Source organism: Rhopilema esculentum, chromosome 8, assembly GCF_057945365.1.
Source record: "Rhopilema esculentum isolate cy_ngs chromosome 8, ASM5794536v1, whole genome shotgun sequence".
Taxonomy (NCBI): domain Eukaryota; kingdom Metazoa; phylum Cnidaria; class Scyphozoa; order Rhizostomeae; family Rhizostomatidae; genus Rhopilema; species Rhopilema esculentum.
The window spans coordinates 10,609,305-10,633,378 of NC_142822.1; the positions used below are offsets into that span (position 1 = coordinate 10,609,305).

A 24,074-nucleotide genomic window follows, 5' to 3' on the forward strand; every position below is an offset into this window, starting at 1 on the left:
TATAGCTTTTTTCTGTCTATCTAGTGATGTCCTTCCCCGCTGAAGGCATAGAATCAACTTACAAAAATTCGATTGATGACGTCAGGATATTATTGGATTCCAAATACCCTGATCATTATGTTGTCATCAATATTTCACAGCGGCAGTACAATGTCAGTAAGCTGAATGACCGGGTGAGTTGCATTAACATTTCTTATAATGCAATTTTTTTCTCATGGCTGTCTTCCCATCTCTATTTTTCTGCCTGAGTGAGCCTAAAGCCAATTCTTATAAAGCCCCCTTTTAACCGCCTCTGGGTTTTGAAGTAACGTCAGTTGGATCATATAGGATTCATCTTTTCACATTTCTACACAAGAAAGAACGAAGTCAACGATATTCAACGATATCTTCAACCTGTTTTCTTCCTTCCTAATGTTTCTTTGGTACGCTGGACTTTTATCAAAACACCCTTCTTGATACCAGAAGTAAACTCTCTTATTATCCAAACAATTTATTAACGAGCTACCTCATTTAAACCCCTCTAGCCTCTCATTTCCTTCACACCTCCCCTGACGTCTATTTTGTTAACACCGTAGGTGTTTAATAGAGGATGTTTCGAATGTTATTTGCTTAAGTTATTACCAAAAATTTTCTTTTTTAATGTTAATTTTATTTTTAGGTCTTCGAGAGTGGCTGGAATCCTAGAAAAGCTCCTTCCCTTAGCCAACTCGTTTCACTTTGCAGGAAAGTTTATAATTTCCTGAAACAAGACCAAAACAATATTGTCGCTGTTCACTGTTTGGTATGTTCGTCCGTTATTTCAACACGCTTAATATCGTAATAACGGCTATATTAAGGAAATTACCAATTTTGATAATAGTAAAAATATTAACCAGTCAAGATAATTGATTATGGTATCGCACAAATAGACTGAATCGTCTCGTGTGTTACATATAATGTAAATAGTTGGTTTCATTGAATATCTAATTGTTGATTGAAAGGGAAAATCCGTAGGCCATGAGCAAGATATACACAAATTTACAGACTTGTTTCACTTTTATTGGAATGTGTTCAATGTGCTATCGTTGTTTTAGGATGGCCGAGTGTCGTCAGCGTTGCTAGTGGCAACTTTGTTGGTTTTCTGCAAACTGTTTAAAAAGCCGTCGATGGCGCTTGATATGTTTTCCCTGCGGAGGTGCCAACCTGGTCAAAGAATCGATCTGATTCCTTCACAAAAAAGGTTGTCTTTCTGAATCTGTTATCTTTTGAGTATATTATTTATACGTATTGAATTCATCAGTCATCAGTCAATTTGTAAACTGCAGACACTAGAATCTCAGGATCTCTGATGTGTTTTCTGAGAAACATAGTGTCGGCAAGTATTTAATCGAACTCACTTTTTTTGTAATAAACACGAATTTTGTCAACGTGTTGAAGAAAACTAATCGACGAATTTCAATAATTGTAATTGTTTCAATGTTGTGTCAACACCTGAAACCGAATTCATGTCCTTTGGTTATTTTATTGTATTCTTCAAGATTTCTATGCTTGACAATTTTATCTTCAGAGTCATTGTTTTTCGTCTATAATCTTTAAATTAATCTAATTATTTTGATAATACTTTTTATGGCAAGCCCTGTCATGTTTTGAAAGAGATTAAAAAAAGAATCTAGGCCGATTTCTTTCAGCCTTGCTGCATTTCAAGATTCAGTCTCATGGATGGATATTCTCCGTCCTGTCCTTGATGTTATTGACTATATCAAACATAAATCTGTAATATTTTAGACGGATTTTACATGCAATAATAACTACCATGGATATTTCAGATTGAATAACTCACATGGTTTTCCAGGTTTCATTCCAAACTCAATCAATCACTTATTATAATCGTCTTTAAAGATTCTCCTGAGTGAATTTTTCTTCCTGATACCAACAGGTACCTGAATTACGTCAATCGTCTTGTTTGGGAGCCGCAGTTTGTTCCCCACAAAAGACCATTGTTTCTAAAAACCGTTACATTGAGCCCTGTTCCTATGTTCAATAAAGCCAGGTAAACCTAATTTTGAGTACATTCTGCAGAAAATAACAAGAAGCATTAGCTGATTATTAAAAACATTTATGCCCCACGTTTTTTCCGCCCGTTTTGCAAATCGTCAATGTAAAATGTGACCCTTTGTGAGAAACGTGCACTTAAGGGATGTTTGCTGGTGATTTGAAATGAAGGAGTCGCAATACACAAGTTCTTATTTCAGTCTCGTTTTGAAAGTAATTCTAAGCTTCTTTGGAATAAATTTTGACTTCAGATTTGGATTATGGACAAGAAATTCGGTCTATGAATTTTCACAGACCGAGTGTATAAGAACCGCGTGCCTAATTTGTTATGATAAGCTGATTCAGCATGCTGAACCATTGGTAATAAAAAGTACGTTTTGGTCCAAACAATAACGTAAGGTGCCATTCCATGACGTTTTTACGAATGAGTGATAAAACAGGCGTCTTATCATTGCAACGTATGTTTACTCTAGAAAGAGTAATTTTTGCAGTATTTATTTAAGAAAAATTTGTTGATCAAAATACTGATGCCATTTATGGCACTCTGGTCTTGTTATGACCAGTTTATTAAGTTGTTTTGAGTGTTTTAAAAATGCTACTACTTATTTCAGAACTGGTTGCCGGCCGTTTATAGAAGTTTATCAAGGGGAGCGGAGAATCTTGTCGACTTCATCGGATATCGAGCAAATGAGGTACGACCTTAGCTCAGTTCTTATCATACACAAACATTGCCTAATGGTTCCAGCTTGTGCTGAAATAGATGTCTCCTGTACTTTATATAAGTTTGGAAGCAGCATCACTCAGATTTTCAATATTTATATTTTCCGTTAAAGAATCGTCGAAAATGCAATTATAAACGATTTTCTTAATGGTCTCGAGTTGTGCCTTGGTTTTCTTCTGTTGCTTTGTGAGGTGTTGCTTGGCGGTAATTTTTCGTTCACAATTAGATCAGTGCATGAATCAACAAGCCATCAAGTTCTTTTTGGATGTGAAAGGTTCCGTTCTGCCTCCGCTTTGCTTTGTACTTGTGATCCTTCGACTTAAGGACAACAATATTTGATAGTTACTTATTGTTTTACTTAACGAACATGCACAGCCTTTTAATCTTGTATACACAGTAAATTTAATTGGTGGAATTGTTTGGAATGACGTCCAAACACCATATGCATTCAAGTCTCTTTTAGGGCAAAAATTGTTTAAGATAACGAATTGAGCACCACTCTTGATGTCCCAACTCATGTTTTCTTGTTTAATTGATGGATCAGTGGAATGGCTAAATGCATCGATGTTTCAGCCCATCATACGCGCTATAATGATTGTTTCTTGTTTTGTCTTAATCTAAATTTTCTTGAAAGTGTAAAAGTAAATTATTGATAACGATGAACATGTCCTTAATCGTTGTTGTCCCATTTCAGGGAATACACTCTGTCTGATCGAAGGATTGATTTCAATGTGAACACAAAATTGCATGGTGACGTCACAGTTGCAATATTCCACGCACGATCGACGTTAGGCGGGAAGGTTCAAGGCAAATTCACTTCATTTAATATAGTGAACCTTCAGTTTCACACCGGGTTTGTCGAGGAAGGAAGTACGACTATCGAGTTTTCACGGTAATAGATGGTTCCCTACGGTTAAAATGTTATGAAATCTCAATTTCTACTTTGACCTCCGCAGCCTATTTTTCTGATTATGAAATGTTTAGCTCACAGACCGGTTGGGATAGCAAGACTTTAAAACGCTTTCTACAGCTTTCTCAAGGAAACCAGGCACAATGGAACATTAATGCTGCTTTCCTGAATTGATTCCACTAGCCAACCCTTTTGAAAAAATGTCCCAGGTCCAGGAATATTTGTTTCCTCGTTTCGATTTTGGTTTTCCTGTTTTGTCTCACACTACGATGAAAACCATCATCACTTAGAGATTTAGAACTAAAATTTGCTTGAATCACCCACTAAATTTAGCATGTTTTTCAAAACAGACGATGATCCTGAATAGAAAAAGCAAAAATTGCCAGCCAACCATCATTAATATTTTCAGTCTGATGCCTGATTCTCGTTATCTATAGGCTGAATATCAAAGCCTCCTAATTAATAGCCAACGATTTTCATTAATAAAACGCTGAAAGTTTACGAATCTTGATCATGCAGCTGAACATTTACACGCAGCCATTAGTTAGCCTTTTCTACTGATAGCCTTTTTTTAGTGGAAAGCTCCGGACCTGAGGTGTACCCGAGGCAGGTGCATCCATCATTTAGGAGAATGCCACTTTTCTTAGAAATGGCCCCATTAGATCTTTTGAACGTGCTCCTTTGTCTAAGTTATAGTTCTTTTTGCCTGTCCAACTTTGAAGTGTTTCCGACTTCAATGGTGAACAAGTTTAGCGTTTATAAACATTGGTCAGGACAAGATAACTTTTGGTTTATTAGACTTCTAATGTTTACGTGGAAATATGAATTTTATGATTGATGAATGAAGTGTACAGAAGCGGCAATGACCTAAATACAATTAGGTTTTAGAAAAGAGAACTCGTTTATGCCCAATATCTGTCACCCGTACAAAGGTCTGTATTTTTCTTATTTCTATTTGTCCTGTATTTTAGTCGAAAATCAAATATTTGGGGTTTGGCTGTTTGCAATGATAACAATTTTGGCAACTTAACATTTTGGGCCTTTTTCAAGTTGTTAATCGTTTGTATCTCAGTAAACGACACTCTTTTTTACCCAGAGACATTAAAAATTGTCAAATTTGGAATCTGTTAATACTACGTTTTTTGATATCCCAACCACGCCCGAGCTACATAACCTCTGAGCTGCATTTCCAGTTTAAAGACTTGTAGCAACTAATACCCCTTGCAGTTCCAGCCCCCGAAAAGAAATTCGACATTGTAACCACGGGACGCCTGGGGGCGAGAGGGCGGTTGCGGGTTGCCACCCCTATTAGTTTAGAGGGCAATGGTCTTTTGTTCTAAAACGATGGAAAAAATATGACGTCATCTTATAAAAATAATAGGCTTGTCCCTCCCCTCAATATTTCACCAAGAATCCGCCCCCGATTCTGACCTGTTTGTTTTCCAGGAATGAGTTGGACTTGATTGATCCAGACGACCAGAAATACCCCTCTACTTTCGCTGTTGCATTAGATGTCGTGCTGGGCGCCGAATCACCCTCTTTACAGAACTACACCGAACCATGGGATAAGCTGTCTCTTGATAAACTGTCCCCACAGCCATGTTTTGCCAGCAAAGAGGAGTATTGGGAGTGCAGGGAAGAATTCGGTATGTTTTTTCTCTCTTGTTTGTATCAATCAAGGTTTGAGTATGTGCTGATTCTGCTTAAGCCTGTTATCTTTTTCTTCTTATTTTAATCTCATTCAACAGCTCAGGCTATGCACTTGTCTGTATTGTTTACTTCACCTCGATGCGTTAATCACTTCACGTCGCTATTCGCCCTTCCTGTTTTTTTCCCTAACAAAACTCGTATTGATTTTGAAAAACCCTTTTTTAAAGCAATTTCAGTCCATAGAATTCGAGACACGCATCGTTGTTTTGGAAAAAACTTGTTCCTATAAAGTCTCCGGATGTGATTTGACTGAGTTTAGTTCATTACCAGTCAATTTTCAAAAGAAACAAAACTTCTGACACTTATGGCTGACATTTTCGGTCCTGGTGCACAAAGCAGGGCCTTTGTGATTAAGAAAATTCTGTGATATCAGTCCATGCACTTTTAAATGAAGTACCGTATAAATAACATTGTGTATGGATGAAATTGGTTACTCAAGAAACTAGATCCAAAAATGATGTTTTTTTATGAGTGCGCTTCGGTGTGTAGAACAAGACGCCTCTAAGTCGCAAACCCGAGTTTCGTGCACTGGCCAAAACGTGCCCTGAACTGTATACAACAGACCCTTCAACAGTTACCAACATTGTTTTATGTTGACTTATTTTTACTTTATTTACCAAGTAGCTACTTTGTCCATCTGAATTCAATAGGTTTGTATTACATTATTTCTGTAGAACTGTAGAATTGGTTGTATTACATCATTTTTTTCAGTTAGAACTGGATTTTCCTCAATTGATTTCTGAAATAACACCCTACATAGCGTGCTGATATTCTTTGTTTGATATGACAAACTTGTTTTTATCTTTTTGATTTTTATCTACCTTTCAATTATTCCCAGGTCTGAGTGAAGAATTATCAGAGGTTGAAAAGGAAGAGTTGCATCTTGGGAAGGCAAACACTGATTCGGATACCGAGAAGAAATTTGGACGATCAACTTTCTTTGACAACTTGGAGTGGGGTGGTTCTGATCCATCTGGGCAAGGTTCTCAAAATGGAAGAATGTCCAATACAACACCTGCTTCAAACAGTGGCTCCTCTTCGCTGGAGTCAGATGACAGGGAAACTCTTGGTCGCGATGCCGAGTTCCTGGCACCAAAGTCAAATGGAAACGAGACGGCGACAGCAGTTAATTCTATTCCTCTCATTGATATCGGGTTTGATTCTGAGCCAATAGATAATTCGTATCAAAAAGAGGCTAAGCTTGAACAAAATGCCAAGACAACTGACTTATTTTCGGACTCCTTTGCGGACGATTTTGCAAATCTGAGAGCAACCTCGGATAAAAGTGACCGGACAAATAGTGAAACAAAACAAAGTATTTTTAACGATGATTTTAGCGCCTTAAACGTAGAGACAAATCTTGACTCGATTTATAGTAACAGCACCCAAGTGCCATCTTCGAAAGATCTCCAAAGCCAACACCTTGTCAAGGAACACAGTGCTCCACTTTTGGTTAATGTAGAATCTGGTTCAGCTGCTGACAGGAATGTGCCCAGAAGCCCAAGCACACCAAACCTGCCTTCATCTGGTTGGGCAGGCACACTCATCGATACATCTGAACCGACTAACGATTCTCCAACAAGTCCTGGAGTAAAGAAAAATAAGAGTGTAAATTCCCTACTGGAAACGCATTCTGATGATGATTTTTTTCATGCGTTCCACGACCGAGGCAATGCAGCAGCTCCTGCGACCAAAGAGCCGGAAGATTTGTTCTCCATGCGATCAAGCACTGTAATCGACCCATTTCAGGCCACGACCAAGGAAGAACCATTCGCTGCTTTTGACCATCTGTCCACATTTCCAGGTACCAGTCCCATAAAACATAGCAGCAGTGATGGGAACTTGTTAGGCGACTGGGGGCATTCCCACACGGAGCCTACACTGAAGCCATCATCAATGACGATGAATTTAAATGGAAATCTGCATCGTTCGGTATCTTCAAGTGCGAATATTGGCAAAGCAACAACAAAAAGTGATGACCCTTTCGCTGATTTTGTCAGTTTGTCCGGAGGAAACTTTAAAAATGATAATTCCAAAAAGACATTTGGATCGAATCAACAGCAAGGCTCTGGTTCAAATTTTGGCTTAAGTGGCTCATTCAGTGATGTTCGCAAACCATCTGCCCAACCGTTTGAGGCAGCTCAACAGACGACCGCACCCAAGCGCCCCACTCCAACACAGTCCGCCCCCAATTACTTTGTTGGTAGCTCTGTTCCTGGGAAAAGCGTTTTTGGGAATCAGCAAGGTGGAAAAGGGGGCCTTGGGGGTGGCTGGGGTAAGTTAACCATGAAATCTTCAAATTAGCTAACCATATAATTTTCAAATTTATTGTCTTTTCGTTCTTTGGTATTTGTAATGTTTTGCCTTTTCGTGTTTTCTCCATTTTAATGTTTTGCTTTTTAAAAGTTTTGCCTTTTCGATGTTTTGCCTATCAAATGTTTGCCTTTCAAATGTTTGTCACCATACCATCAGGCATCAACGACAAAGTTTGTTGTTTTATTGAAAAATTTGTTAAGCTTTCCTTGCACCGGCTCTTTCCTGTTTCTTTCAGGACAAAGACCGCCTTCAAAGAATGAATTTAGTGACATTTTAGGCGCTCATGGGTTCAAGCCTTCCAGCGAGGCACAGAAGGAAACTCTAAAGCAATTGAAAAAGCAAGTTGTTGTGAAGGAGGATGACCCTGTTAAAGCTAAGGTGAGGCCAAATTGAATTTTCCCTTTTCTTTTTTTGATTAGTTTTAAAAACAATAATTTCATCGCTCTCTTTCTAAAGTTTTGCTCCTAAAAATTTCTCCAAAATTCCTGATTAGGAAAGTGGAAATTTTTCCGTTAGTGCAATGGATTTTTTTCCGCGTAAAAATATTCAGAAAATTCCCTCCTTTATAGATTTCTGTCTTTGATGAAAACCAAATTTGTATTGTTTGTGTTAAGTTATACTTCCCTTTTAGAATTCGATATTCCTCCTACGCCGCAAGCACCCTTAACATCAGCAATATTCTTCGAGTTTCATTATTGTTTTGTAATAGCTATGATTTTCATATTTTTCTATATTAAAAAAATATAATAGCTGTTTTCAGTCATGTATAACTGACACTTGAAAACGAATATTTCGTACAGCTGTGGATCATTTATCTTTGCATAAGTGAATATGAATGCGTTGCTATTTAAAGCATATTGACCCGTCAGACGACGGTTTAGAGCTAACAGTAGGCTCTACGTTGGGTTTACGGTTGAGAATCAGTCTTAAGTTGCCGATTGGATACCTTACATTGTGTCTATTGTATAGACCAAGCAAAAGGATTTAAATGGCCATCTACATGCGTCGAGACAAAGTGCCTTCAAAGAGGTCGGTTGATTTTACGATACTTTGTGTATTGAAATGTCTTCAAAGTGTCAAACGAATGACAAGGCATTATAATGTCTTCCTTACAGGTCCGGGAATGGGCTGACGGCAAAGAGCGCAACATTCGAGCATTGCTTTGCTCTTTAGACACTGTTCTGTGGGAAGGTGAAACGAAATGGAAGCAAATAGGAATGCATCAGTTACTGCAGCCGAGCGACGTAAGTTTGTTGACAAAGGACATGTTGATTATGTCTGTGTGTAGGCTAAGTCGTTCTTTAGAAGCCCAGGGTTTACTGTTTTTTTCGAAGTTCAAAACTGTTGTATTGGCAAGGGGGAATATGGTAGCCATGCTACGTATGTTTTCAAAAGAAGATTAGTAAGCTAATATAAAGATGTTGTTACAATCAAATATTGACTTGTGTACGATTGTGCGATTTTGCCATTTAGGGCAAGACATCATTCCAACTAGTGAAATGGTGAACCATAATATCTCCAATGGTTACTTAAAGTTGATATATGGCAACTGTTTTCGTCTATGCGGAGATTCAATCTGGAATTCCTTTGCATTATATAAATTGCAATGCTTCGTTACCTGGTAGATGCGCTGAGCTTAGAGCTTCGTGTAGCCTTTAGCTCTGTAAATCGGTTATAAAGATAAGAGTTTTGGTAAAAAATATGATGGATTTGCTTTTAGGTAAAGAAATTTTACAGGAAAGCATGTTTGTCAGTCCATCCCGACAAGGTTTGTCGAAAAGATTTAATTTCAACTATCAGTCACTCTTCAATCAGTACTTTTTTAAGAATCAAAATAAGATCAAGCCATATTTTTGAAGCTTTTCTACTGGTATCAAATTCTTTGCCTAGTATGAACGCAGTGCACCTTAACGACCAAACAACGTAATGTAAAAAGCTCCGATGACCTATTAAGCGGCCTCTCATTTTACTTGCATTGCTATCTACAAAAGTTTTGCCTTTTCGATGTTTTGTTTATTCGATGTTTTGCCTATCAAATTTTTGCCTTTTCGATGTTTTGTCTATTCGATGTTTTGCCTATCAAATTTTTGCCTTTTCGATGTTCTGTCTATTCGATGTTTTGCCTATCAAATTTTTGCATTTTCGGTGTTCTTTCTCTGCAAAGTTTTGTCTCTCTTAATGTCTTGTCTTTTTTGTTTTTTTTCCATTTCAAAGTTTTGCATGTTTAATGTTTTGCCTTTCCAATGTTTTGCCTTCCTGTCGCAGCAAAATAGCGGGGGGATTTCATTTAGTTGTTCCATTGCTGCTCTTGTCTTTTTTGTTGATTTTGTTGTTTTTGCTGCTGTTTCTGCTGTTGTTGTTCCTAATCTTTTCCTAATGTACGTGTTCCGTTGAAAAACATTTGAAAACCGTGCTTCTCTATTACAGCTTACGGGCACCCCGGAGGAGCACCTGGCAAGAGCAATTTTCGTAGAACTAAACGAGGCTTGGACTCTTTTTGAACAGTCGGGTGCCAAAGCACTTTTTTGATTATCTGCAACAACTTTTCGCGAATCCCTTGAAATTTAGCATAAATTCTGTAAATTTTTGAAATACGTTTTCAAATTTTTGTTAAATTAAAGATGAAATTTAGATTAAAGGGAAACTAGGGCAGCTCGGGTCTTTGTTGGTAGACCATTATCGAAGGGGAAGCTATATTAATCTAGATGCTCACGATTATTAAACCTTTTCATAGCTATAAAGCTATTCGCTTATTGCTGTCGATCTAGATTAATCCAGACGTTCAAGATTAATCTACATGATCAAAATTGTTTCCTTTCTATAGCAAGATAGTGTTTCATTTTTTCGTTTTTTTGTTTGGTACCCCCTTATGAAGCAGGTTTTCAAAGAGGGGTGGAAAACTGAATTTTTTGTCGCCAATTTGTAATGCCAAACGCTGCCTTTAGTTTCATCTTCTTTTGATTTATGAGTTGTCAATCATTTAATGATATATGATAGTTCATTTTTATATATTCAGAGCAAGTTGCATTATTCATTCTAGGTTAATTGTCTCAAACTGCCAGTTACATTTCCCCTCTGGCACAATGCACACATTGCTGTTTTTGTGCCATAATGCTGACTCTGTTTTTAGCTTTTTGTTCGATCTCCTGTCGCAACTTTTCAGTATCCAAAACTTATGACATGCTCTAGGCCCACCAAAGTGTTGTGTTTTCCACGAAATCATGTTATTCTCTTGGTATGCAGCAGGCAGGCAGTTCCAAGTACTGAGAACAAACGGAAGGAAAGAGAAATTTACATTAATTTTAAAACCCTGTGTTATAATAGGTAGTTGTTTTATGTCTGTCTGTTTTGCATTATTTTTCATCGCTGACCAGACAGGGTTTATAGCTCTTTTGCCTGAACGGGCGACGAATGCTCTTCAGATCTTGTCCTTCTAATATGTGAATCAGATACGTGATCTCTTTTATGATAAATCTGTGTATGTTTCTCTCCAACTTTTTTATTGCAAGAAGTGAAAATTGTAATGGTTAAGCTGTGTCAGACATAAAGGCAAATAGAGTTAAGCTGCTTGAATCACCATAATAACAAAATTACAGCTTAAGGTCGCAAAATAAATAGTAAATATCTTGGTATTTGGCCACTCATTTCGAGATCTGGGAATCCATCATTATTTTTTGGCTCCAACGTTTCAGAGTTTCTATACGACCTAAAGCCAGCATAATCACGGTGTCAAATGCCCATATTTCTGTATAGAAAGATGTGATAGTCATTAGCAATATTAGCTATTCAGCAGTATTACAATATTAATATTATTCCATAGATATTTTCATGCTTCATTGCTGGGTATTTTTGTTATTCCATCTCATTTCTTAAAATTAAGCACTTTTCTTAAAATTATTAATCAATGTATGTTATTTGGATAAATTCATATTGATATATAAGTATTTTACGTATTCAAACTCTTTGTTAATCTTGAACAAAAATCAAACAAAATGTCTTTTATTTTTTTTCACCGACGAAACGATTTGTGGAACCCAATCACAGTCACTGCAGCACAAATGTAAGAAATTTTCTTCAAAATGCATATTTTTAAATGACAAAATGGAACTGCACGTTACATGTTCCTAAATTCAACACTAGCGTTCCAGTTTTAAGTATTTGTTCGAGCTAAAAGTTTACTTCAAGCATGTTGAGAAACAAGCCGTAAGAAGCCAAAATCTTGTTTATGTTTCTTCTGTTTCCAACTTGAATCTTAAAGCCCGGCGGGGGGTTACTCCTTTTATGGCCTAACAAGGGGGTTCAGTCAGGGTCAATTAGGGCCAAAGCTATAATGTTAAAAAATTACCGTCAGATGGTTGTATTCTTGACAATTACCCTCAAATGATAGCACAAAGATGGAAATTATGTCATTGGTAGCATCCATTTCTTTGTACGTGTCTGGTCCTTCTGTAAAATGGATGTTTAAATCGAGAGATATACTGCGAGAGAAGACTGAAGCTTTAGAGAATGACGATTTCTGCGAGCGGCTATACTTTCTTTCCATGTCCATCTTATAACGATTCCAAGGCTAAACTTTAATATACACAGCTAACATGAACGACGACGATTCTCCGCGAACTTTAATACTTAAAGCAATCCAATGAAAGATATAACGAGGGACAGCGCAGTCTCAAGCACTACCTGTCCTAAAACCAAACTAGGCCGCAAGAGCTTTCGCAAGCCTCTTGGGCGAAACGGTTAGCTACCTTCTGGTGTTTAGCCTTACATGTCTGATACCTTCTAAAGCTCTCTTCGAATCTCTTCGAATCTAACTAACTACGTATATTTATATGTAAAAGGAAGTGACAGAAAAGCTTAACTAAGCATAAAATGTTACTAATAATAGACTACGAGATAATTCTAGAAACAGACGAATACGCAATATGATGTAATCTTAATGAGGGGTAATCCTCAGTGGCGGCCTGGCAGGGGCCATGGCCCCCCAGCTGACATTTTAATAGGGGCGCCAAAGCTTGTATAGGGCGCCGAAAACTCAAAAAAAGACTTTCCGCCCCTTCAGTACTGTATTATCCAGACAAAAAATTTGTACAGTTCGCAGGGGCGAAAAAATTAATCAATTTTTTAGAGGATTTTCAGGAAACATACGTAGTTAAATTCTTTCGTGTGGAAAACACAGCATTCGTAGTGCACACAGACTGTGTTTAGGGTGTCGGGGGACAGTCTGTGTTTAGGGTGTCCGGACTCATGCCCCCCTTCCAGGGAAAAGTTTGATTTTCGATGAGTCTCTTTGGCTCTGCTGGCCTTCATAGACCTGCTCATGTAGGGGTCAGTAGATTTTGTCTCATTGCTTCATTTCTCATGAAGGGACCGATTTGTCTCGACGATACAAAGATAAGATGGATTCTTTTCCTTATTACAAAGTAGTGAAATCCATTTTAAGACTGGAATTAATCTAACGTGCTAAAAGGATGCTTTAAAAATAGCAAAATTTTTAAACGATTTGAAGAAAATGACTGCAAGAAATATTTTGAGATGTATTTTAAGCCAATCTAAAGGGCGTGGTCGCAAAAAGTTTCTGCTCGCTCCGCTCGCAAGACAGCCTCTTTCATTCAGAGTTATACCAAGGGCCTCCGACAACCTCTCGCCGGCCCTTCCCAATGTTGGTTCTGTAGTCAAATAAAGCTATTAACTCGAGCCCCCCCCCCCCCCACTTTGAATTTCTTGGAACCGCCCCTGTACTGCCAATATTCTCAGGAAAAAGACAATAGTGATAGTTATGGAGGGCGCCGCCATTTTGATGCTGCCCCCCCCCAGGCGAAAAGGGCCAGGCCGCCACTGGTAATCCTACAACAATAAAATGGAATGCAGTGTAATGCTGCGTAGTGCTGTGTCGCGAAGCCAGAACATTCGAGACACAAGGGCAGTGGCGTACCCAGGGCTTCAGCAGTGGAGGGTCTGGGGCGTAGCCCCCAGAATTTGTTGGACCACGCCGATCAAACACTCGCAAATGCGGGGCAACGCCCTTTTTGCAAATTTTTCCCCATTATTTGATTCATTTTAGCTACGGTAAATAACAGAGTATTTTACAATTGTTATTGACACAAGCATACAGTATACTACACAATCCTATTACTTTCTATTCAAGATATATATTAAGTTAAGGGGTTAAAAGTGGCCAAGAAGTGCAAAAATAGCAAAAAAAAGAAAATTGCTAGAATTCGAAAGGACAATTACCCTGGGTATCAGACTCACTTTATGTAAAATAATATCGGGGGGGGGGGGTAAACTATGCCTAATTTTGGACGAGGACGTGCCACTTTGGTTAAAATTTTGGACCTATAATTCTGTAAATGTCGGAAAAATGTGAGCATGATTCCGCAAACATTATGAAAACTATACCCATTATGCTGCAGAGCAAATAAAATTTTTAAAGCACATAAAAAATCATTAACCAAATTTTGCAGTCCTATGCCCGAAAATCTCAAAATTACACATATTTCACAATTTTATTTCTAACTGGACATTCATTTTGTTAATGCTAAATCTCCTTCCTAAAAATTTTGCAATATTCCCCAAAATGATATAGTTCCGCACAAATTTCAAAAGCTGATACCGATACTTCCGCACTTTTCAAAAGTACCCCTTAAGGTAGGCTACTGGTCCAAAAATTGCAATTTTCCGTCAAAATTTGCATTTTTTGTTTTCGTTTTAAATCAATTCTTTATTTACTAGAGGATAGAACTGCAAACTTATTTGGCTCGAATCGTGACAGAAAAGGTGTAAATTTATGTCTAAAGCTGATCGGGTTCCGTCAAACTAGCTACAATCAGCTGATTTTTTCTTTAGAAAGTTGTTTTCGAAATGCAATTTTCAGAGTATGTCCCTCCTGCAACACAGGATAACTATACACCAATTTGAAGCTCATTTCAAGCTTGTTCCGATCCTTGTATTGTTTAGAAAGTTTGAGCTACCTGTGGTAAGAAGAAAGCCTCGTTCGTTTATGTACTTTAGCAACTAGAGGCTGTTTCTATATGACGTCAGTTTATCTACGAAAGGTGATTGGCTAACGGATTGAAAAGGTCTTTCTGATTGGTTTATCTGTGTCACATGCTCTTCAAAATGGTGGCTCCAGGGATCTCGCAGCAGCTTAGTTCGTTTAGAATTGCCAAAGTAGGATTGATTTTGAAATAAAACTTGTTATTTTTGCAATAATTATGGGCAAGACAAAGTTTAGGACAAAGAGAGGTTACGTTGGAGGTTGAAGAATGAGGATTGAAAAAAATTTAACCGCAGAAGAAGCTGGCGCTGTAGTTATGTCGGTATCAGGAAGGAACAGCACCTAGCAGACTTGTCTTCCAGTGCTAAGAAACAACAAGTATTTGGAGTTAACATGAACATCGATTCCTCGGTAGAGAATGATGACTGCACTGTTGAGAAGCCAGAAGACTGCTACGTAATCGTACAGAAGGTTGCTGTAAATGAGTCGATAAGCTCACTTCTGTGGCCTATATGTAACAACTCTGGACTAACTTTTCATATTGAAAAGCATAATAGATGTGGATTTTCGGCAAACGGAGTTATATTTTGCCAGACTTGTGAAACATCAGGAGGTATCTGATGATTGGAAAGAAAAACACACACAAAATTGTCCAAAAAAACTTTGATGTGACAGCTGGTGCAATGGAGGTAGCTTGTGCAAAAATCTGTTGTCAAGGTCAGTGCAAAAATGTAGATACAGATATACAACTATGCTTTGTGATGGTGACAGCAAGGCATTTTCTGCTGTTAGAGAACTAACTTCATATGGCCCTGATATTAAAATAGAAAAGAAAGACTGCATAAATCATGTCTCAAAGAGAATGGGATCTGCCTTGAGGAATCTAGTGGCTGAGTCAAAAGCACAAAAAGCCAGTTTCTGGAAAAGGAAAACTAACTCAAGAAAAGATGCTTAAGATTCAAAATTATTACAGGCAGGTGTGTAGGGAAAAAACTCAGAATCCAAATGAGTAACTGCATAACATTATTTGGAGACTTTGCCCAAAAACTACCTTTGTTGGAAGAAAAACATTGGAAACTGCAGTCATGTTGGCAATTTCTCAGTTCACAATGGGTGCGACATTCAAAGTTGTTCTCTGCCAATCTCTAAGTCTCACGCCAGGGTCAACTTTAGAACTATCAGCAGCAAAAAAAAGACCAAGAAAGTATTAAAAAGGCAGAGTTAGCTGTCAAAAGAGAAACAAAGAAAATAAGAAGGAGCCTGAAGTATAAAAAAGACAACAGAGCAAAAAAGGATAGTGCAAGAAGGCGAACAATATGCTTCCGGAAAATATAATGCTTAAGAATATTAAATTATATGGTTAAAATTAGTTATTTATTAAATGTTATATGTTATTTCTGATTGAATTTCAAGTAAAGTGACATTTGTATTGAAGAAAGTTGAAAACATACCAATTCTAGTTTGCTACCTCTGGAAACATTACTCTTAAAACTTTAATCAGCATTTTCTAAGAATAGTAATTTCGGAAAACTGGTAGAGTTTAGTGCAAAGAAATATTTTACCCCCTGAATATAACAAAACATGTCTATATACCAGAAGAAACCTTATACTTCAGACAGTGCACATAAGGCCTTCTTTTTTACATTAGGTAACCATTTGTCTCATGATTGGACTGGAAAAGGAGAGATTTATAGCCGTAAAACGTGAAATTTTGTAAAATGTGTAACAAAAAAGTATAAAATTAGAAAATTAAAATTTAAAGACCTTTTGTGCACTCCTCAGAGTCAAAGCAACTGTTTGATGTATCATTTTGGCTTGTATGATTAACATCAACTAAGAATAGCTTGCACTAAGCAAGGCATGTTTTTCCCCATTCATTACCGGTTACCATAGCAACTACAAGTTATTTTAAGATTTTTATTGCATTTTTGCAAAAAGGTCAAAAAGTTACCCCAGGACCCCAATTTTTAACAGTGTAGCACTACAAACAAAGATTTTAGAATTTGGACCAGTAGCCTACCTTAATAATGGCACGTCCCCGTACCTTCAAACATGTTAAGGTACCCCCCCCCCCCCTCCCCCGAGAAAATAATCTCTCATAATTTATACCATTTTATACAGAGTGAGTCTGGTACCAAGGGTAGGGGACAATCAACCCGGGCAACGAAAAGACTTAATCGCAAAAATAAAAACAGATTATTCTGGTCTTCCAAGCCCCTCCTAAAATCGCCAAGAAAGTTTTTGCCAACTCAGCAACAGACAACTTGCGGTCGAGGCAATTACAAGATGTTTCTATTTCCGTATCTAGTCAGACCGGAGAGGAAATCATTTGGACGGTTGTTAGGACGAGCATATAAAAGGAAAATCGCCTATGATGCAGTAAGAATAGCAGCTTCAAAGATGAATGTTGAAGTAAACGATCTATCCAACGAACCAACTGAATTGTATAACAGAATTTCTGTTAAAAAGGAATGGAAGAAACACTTCAAAATATTAAAGCCGTTAAAGTATGAGACGAAAAAACAAGCAAATCATTTACGATTTGTTTGCATCTCAGATACTCATAATAAAACAGATGAAATGCAATTACCGGAAGGGGATATTTTGCTACATGCTGGTGACTTCACTCAAGTAGGCGCCCCTTCTGAGGTGGAACATTTTATATCTTTTCTAGACAGAGTTAGGCCTAGTTTCCAGCAAATAGTTGTGATAGCAGGCAATCACGACCTGACATTTGACACGGATAATTACTCGTCCATTGATGTGGCTGCCATGTTCCACAAGGGCAAAACCTTCGATCTGAAGGCAATCAAATCTTCTCTACAACAGAAATGCACCTATCTTGAGGATAATGGGACTGAAATTGCAGGAATAAAAATTTATGGCACACCATGGCAACCAGAATTTGGTGGGTGGGGTTTCAACCTTCGGAGAGGATCTGACTGCTTAGAGAAATGGTGGAAAATTCCAGATGATGTTGAAATTTTGATAACACATGGACCACCACTGGGACATGGTGATAAGTGCCAGAGTGGAGCAAGAGCTGGTTGTGCAGAACTTCTATCAACCATTCAAAGCCGAGTCAAACCAAAGTACCATATCTTTGGACACATTCATGAAGGATATGGGATTACTACTGATGGTGTCACAACATACATCAATGCATCTTCTGTGAATCTTGGCTATCGGCAAGTCAACGATCCAATCATATTTGACATGCCTATTAAATCCATGTGATTGACATGCCCATAAAATGTGATTTATCGCAAGAATATATTGAAGCTGTTAAAATTACGAAATTTTTATTGGGTCTCATTCAACTTCATTGGCAAAAATGGTGTAAAAGTCAGGGTAACCTTGTCCTTGTAATATTTGCCAGTGGATGCCGTGGGAGTATTCATTGCCAAGTTGAAATAGCCTTTTTGTAGCTCTGTGGAGCAATAATAAAGCTTTGCAAAATGTGGGGAGCATTCATCAATTTATTCTACCTTTTAGATGTACAATTTACCAATATCTTTCAAATATGAGTAGTGCCAAAGGCAGGAGGTAGCAGTTGTGAAGAATGGCTTTTGGGTTTTTAATTCTTAACTGCTTCATTGAAAGACCCAGTTGGTCAGGGCAAGCTCCTACAAGAAAAAACATATATACATTAGTTGCTGCATCTTACTTGTCACAATAAAACATTGGTGATTCAATCAGAGTCTATACCAAAGCATTCAATTCAGATGTCATCATTACGTCCACCAACTCCCCTAAGCCGAGCCCACCCTCCCATAGCCTTGTCTAAACTCTTGAGCCTAGTAAATTTTCATTATGACTCTATGACTGTTGAACCAAAGCATGTTTACTTTAAAGTGGTTTGTTTATTTCTTGAAATGTCTTGTAGACAAGTACTGCAAAATAAATTGTGTTTTATCCCTTGGTAAATTTGTGTTTTTGAGAAAATAATTTTGTTCAATAACAGAGGAAGCACCAGTCTGTTCTCAAACTAGCCCTTAACCATTAATAGCAAACACTAGGATAGCAAAGCAGACACCAGCATAAAGGATAATTTTAGGGCATTAAATTGTAGCATTAAGAAAGTGTTAGGGCCATAACATTGGAACATATATTTTGGGGGGAATTTGTGCCAAGGCTGTATTCTTGAAACTTTGCTTCTTTTAACTATGTTTGTGTTTTTGTGGAAGGCCAACACTATGGTTTGGGGAATTTATAATTTTTTGAATAACTTAGCAGTTTAGAAACCATGATTATGCCACTTGTCTCAATGGTTTTTTTAATTTCAAATATTGAGCCTATCGTCATGAAATTAGTCAAACTTCAAGGAGCTCAAGGTTTTGGGAAAAAGCAAGGCAGTGGTTTGAGGTTTTTCTTATTTTGAAGGGACATGTATTTTCCAAAGAGAACAGGGCATGTCCTTAAAATGGAGCTTAATATTGTGTGAGACAGGGTTCGAAAAATGCAATGTAAGGTAAGGGATTTTGTTTAATTTTTATGTTTCGCACCATATGTTTCACGCAAGCAATTTCAGTGTTCGATTCCTACCGCCAGCTGGCCTAAAGTTTAGAGGCACGTCACACCACCAGCTACTCACACAGGAGAATATGCAGTAAGTAGAATTTTCTGACGGGGATGTGCCGTTTTCCAGGGTATTGGTTTTATGTACCTCAAATTGTTTAATGTTGTTCCATTTTCAAATAAAAAAAGCATAAGCATCAGTCAGGGGAGTAGCCAGGGTGGGGAGGAATGGGTGCATATATGAACGTAAATGTAAGGGTCCAGAAGTCTACCCACGGGAGTTGTTTTGCAAACGCCTCTTGTTGTTATTAAAGTTTGAATAAATAAGCTATGCCATTTGTAAGTGTCATAATTATGTGACACATACGAAGCGGAGCCCCTTGCAAGGGAAACGAGAAGAAAAATTTTGCGAACACGCCCTTGACATTGGCTTAATTTTTGGCCATAAATAAGTTTTCATATTGCTTTTCTTGTATTATAGATTTAACAGAGAAATAAAATTTGAAATTTGTAAGGTATTTGACCACAAAAATCATTTTTTATATGCAATCATTCATATCCCTTATTTCATTTGTCCTTTGTTCTTTCGGGTGTAAAATTTCTGTAAAGTTTCTCTTAAATGAAGAGGTTGCAGTGTAAAAAAGTTTTAACATAGAAAAGTAGTATAACATCCGAAAAAATTTACACAGGCCTGGCTGATGTACACAATGATAATTAGCCTGCTCATTTTAGTAATACAACAAGGCATTATAACATGGTCATAATTGTCATTTTGATATCGATTGTATTCAGACGAAAATCTCGAATGAACCCAGAAAAGAATCAACACGCGATTTTTCAGATTTTTCACATTTCCGACCCCCCTCATTTACTAGGATCCCCCCCCCCCCCCCGCTTATTTATTTTTGAAAAATTTCTTACATACTGCACATTTTTAAGAAATTTTCAATACTGCACATTTATAATCATATCTTTTATAGGTAATTTTATTGTTGCAATCAGTGCAAACCCCGGGTATCTTAGCCATGCAAGTGTAGCGAGGAAATTGCCCGAATTTTGAACATGTGTATAGCACATGACGCAGAAATTACAAACAGACAGACGATAATAACACAATCAAAAACAACATTTCAAAACAGCAACAAAACAAACAGAAGCTACAAAACCTGAATAGAAACATAGTCATTTATCTCTTGTAAACGGAGTCACTATCTCATGTTTTGTCTGGACAGTGAAACAAAAAAGTTTTCTTAGGCTCTTTATATTTATTTTAGTTAAGTTAAGTGAGCTTCTGCTAGATGCCCAGAGCATGATAGGGCAACTGATAAATTATTACTGAATGTTTTATCTTCGACAAAATAAAATTACGAAATTTACAGCAATGCTGACATTTACAGGAGATGTTTTGTTTTTGGTTCTGGGAAATTCGATTTGTTTTAAGTTTTGATAAGAGAGTCTTTCCGATGGTTATACGAGAATTACAAAACATGAACTCTATATCGAAGTGACGAGGAAAATTCACATTTTGTGACAAAGCAGGAATCTGGGATAGCCGCAAAAAGACATTTTCACAAATCCCAAAATTCAATACTGTACATTTTCGAAATCAATACTGCACGTTTTTAAATTAATACTGCACAAAGTGTGTAATACTGCACACTATAATAGGCCCTGAGTCACCCCCACTTTATTACACTCTGTTTATGCTCACAACTGTTTTCTTCCCAAACAGCAGAACACTCTGTTTACCGTCACATTTACACAATAAGTTCTTCTACTTAGCATTTTTAGCATTTATACCTAAAAAATCTACTTTTCCTGTCTATGAATTTTTCTGTTCGCAGTTTCCCCTATTTTTGATCATTTCCTTACGGTAGACTGGAAAAATTCTATAACTTTTATAATTCAATGAGATCAACGCAAAATATCATAAAAAAGTTGCCTATCACACAGTATGCATCCTACATACTATCGCTATATCATTTTGCTTTATTCTCTTGCATCAAAGGGCTTTGAACAGGGAATAAACCCCTCTCAATAATTTTCAAAACTGTACTTCAAACAATACAAGAAACTGCACTAGAACAATGTTGCTTTTAGTATTTTGCATGTTTAACCTCTCTGTACTGAAACTGTTTTTCATAGACCACACGGAGGCTGAAGGCTAGACAACATTGAATGTTATTGTTGGAATGCTTGAAAACAGTTCATTTGCCAACGTAGGACCACCACCGCCAATTTCCTCAATGGTTGATTTAAGGGGGGCAACTAGGGGGAGTTACCCCTCCCTCGACGAGTTGAAGCAAGTCTGGCACCCCTTTTTTGGAGATTGTGTACCCTTTTTGAAGAAAGATAATCAGGTGAAAAGGTTTCTGAAACTTCCAAGGATTACCTCAAAGTTATGTTGCTTAATCTGAAAATGGGACTGAAATTGTTGTATAAAGCGTACTCTCGTCACCAATTTTTGAAAATTTTTCAGCGCCCCCACTACAGACTGCCCTTCTTTCAAATTTGCTCTGGATCCGCCCCTGAATTTCCTGCCACTTTTTTGACTGTTTTAGGTAACTCTGCTGAATGTCACACTCAAATTTAAGTCACATTTTTTCTGGAAAACATTCAGTGTGACAATGAGAGGAGTCGACGATAGATTTATTACGTTTCTGTAAAATTAAGAACTGTAAAAAATTGAGAATATATTGTTTGCTGAGAAATTCCTAAATGATTTCCTTACATCATTTTTGAGATCATACTTGTATCGATTTGTTCATGTTCCTGTGAAATTAAGAACTATGAAAAATTGAGCATATATTTTTTGCTGTGAATGTGAAATCCCTAGGTTATTTCTGAACTATGAGTGTTTCGGACAAAGTCACCCCTTGGTTGACCACTGAGTTCAAAAAGTTAGCTCGCTCGAGGAAACTAAAGATTGCAGTAGTAAAAAATAAGTCATCTATTCTTATGAATTTTTACAAGCATTTGCCAAATAAGCTTTACAATCTCAACAAACAACTGAAGAGAGACTATTTCTCTAATAAAATTGCTTCTTATAGAGACAGTTTAAAGAACTCTAGGAGAACCATTAATCAATTGTTCAATAAGAGATAAAATACAACAAACATCGACAGCGTAAAAGTAGATGACCACGAGATTAATGAACCAGCTGAAGTCTCCTGAGCTATGAATGATTATTTTTGAGGTTTCGGTAAAAAGCTTCGAGATAAAGTACCGCCGCAACCTAACCCACTTATGTCTAACGAGTACACGATTAATGAGAACACTACCAATTTTGAGTTTAATGCCATTGATGCTGCAAATGCCGAAAGGGCCTTTGGTGAAATGAAGAAATCATTTGGATTTGGGTCTGACGGTATAGCCAGTCATTTCATCAATGTTGCTTTTCCTATAATTTCACAATCTCTTTGCCGTATCTTCGACTTTTCATTAAAACCGGAAAATTACCTGATGGTTGGACACGTGTTGCACCTATTTTCAAGAGTGGAGAGCGTAGCGATCGGTCTAACTACAGACCTATCTCCGCTCTTCCTGTTGTATCTAGGCTGTTTGAAAAACTAGTATATGAGCAGCTATATAATCACCTTGATAGAAACAAACATCCGTACATGCATCAGTCGAGTTTTCGAGCTTTACACTCGGTCGTAGCATGTTTGCTTAAATCCACTCATGACTGGTACGTTAACATCGATAATAGTAAAGTCCACGCTGTAATATTCATTGATCTAAAAAAGACGTTCGACACTGTTGATCATGATATACTCTTAGCGAAAATGCTTCACTATGGCATCAAAGACATAGAACATGATTGGTTCCGTTCCTATTTAAATAATCGTAAGCAGTTCTGCAATGTCAATGGTATCTCTTCTGAAACTCAGGCCATAGAAATAGGAGTACCACAGGATTCATGCCTTGGACCTCTCCTCTTTTTATTGTATATAAATGATCTGCCCTTTGCACTGAAAAAACCCTTGCTACAATGTATGCTGATGATACAACCACATGTTACGCCTCTGATAATAAGGAGGATTTGAATGCTATTGTCAACGCAGAACTTGCAAGTCTCAATGAATGGCTTCGCGGTAATAAACTCTCATTGAACGTTATTAAAACTAAAGCAATGATAATTAGCTCAAATCAAAAACTAAGCCATATAAAGAAATAATTATCTGTTAATCCAAGTTTCAACGTAGGAAATGATGATATTGGGTTTGTGAACGAAACTAAATATCTTGGCATAATGGTTGATGATAACTTTAAATAGGATAGCCAAATCAAGAACATCCAAACTAAGATTCCGTGGGCTCTTGGCCTGTTGAAATACGCTAAACGATGTGTTTCACATAGCACACTAAATGATATGTATAAGGGTATAATGGAGCCTCATTTTAACTACTGTTGCTCCGTATGGGACTCCTGTGGGACCACCAGAATGAATAAATTACAAAAGCTCCAAAACAGGACAGCGAGAATAGTAACAAGCAGTGATTTTGGTACATCTGCAGCACCTTTGATTCAAGTTTTAGGACGGTTTACAGTCGAGACACTTATTCACCGTGAAACTTCAACTATGGCCTTTACATTTCTGAACAATCTAGCCCCAGTATACCTTAGTGGGTACTTTTCTAAACTGTCATAGTCGCGGTCTTCTTAACTCAAAGACTGGCCTGCTATTACCCCGAATGAGAACATCCTACGGACAACAATCCTCCGCTTATCGTGGTGCAAAAGTTTGGAATGGTCTTGACTTAGAATCATAATTGGCATCCTCCATCCATTGCTTTAAATCGAGACTTAAAACTTACAAGGGTCTCTAACATGGACAAATTCGTCCTTTTTTCCGTTTCTCTGTCTTTCTT

At 37.5% G+C, this 24,074-nt stretch overlaps 2 protein-coding genes across 2 annotated transcripts in view; both read left to right on the forward strand.

Annotated features, from left to right (window-relative positions):
• Nucleotides 1–11,524, forward strand: part of LOC135694579 (cyclin-G-associated kinase-like) — a 37,548-nt gene extending 26,024 nt beyond the window's left edge. Inside the window, exons 13-24 of the mRNA XM_089109696.1 lie at nucleotides 25–173; nucleotides 659–781; nucleotides 1,074–1,219; nucleotides 1,916–2,029; nucleotides 2,643–2,723; nucleotides 3,447–3,644; nucleotides 5,109–5,308; nucleotides 6,211–7,647; nucleotides 7,924–8,066; nucleotides 8,804–8,932; nucleotides 9,409–9,456; nucleotides 10,116–11,524. Coding sequence (XP_088965822.1) covers nucleotides 25–173; nucleotides 659–781; nucleotides 1,074–1,219; nucleotides 1,916–2,029; nucleotides 2,643–2,723; nucleotides 3,447–3,644; nucleotides 5,109–5,308; nucleotides 6,211–7,647; nucleotides 7,924–8,066; nucleotides 8,804–8,932; nucleotides 9,409–9,456; nucleotides 10,116–10,217 — 2,870 coding nt within the window. The 3' untranslated portion in view covers nucleotides 10,218–11,524. The remainder of the gene's footprint in view (nucleotides 1–24; nucleotides 174–658; nucleotides 782–1,073; nucleotides 1,220–1,915; nucleotides 2,030–2,642; nucleotides 2,724–3,446; nucleotides 3,645–5,108; nucleotides 5,309–6,210; nucleotides 7,648–7,923; nucleotides 8,067–8,803; nucleotides 8,933–9,408; nucleotides 9,457–10,115) is intronic.
• A 5,307-nt stretch (nucleotides 11,525–16,831) lies between these two features.
• LOC135694571 (metallophosphoesterase MPPED2-like) lies at nucleotides 16,832–20,089 on the forward strand. Its single transcript, XM_065213375.2, has one exon. It carries the CDS (start codon nucleotides 16,972–16,974, stop codon nucleotides 17,920–17,922), a length of 951 nt encoding a protein of 316 aa, XP_065069447.2. The 5' UTR covers nucleotides 16,832–16,971; the 3' UTR covers nucleotides 17,923–20,089.
• The last annotated feature ends 3,985 nt before the right edge of the window (nucleotides 20,090–24,074 follow it).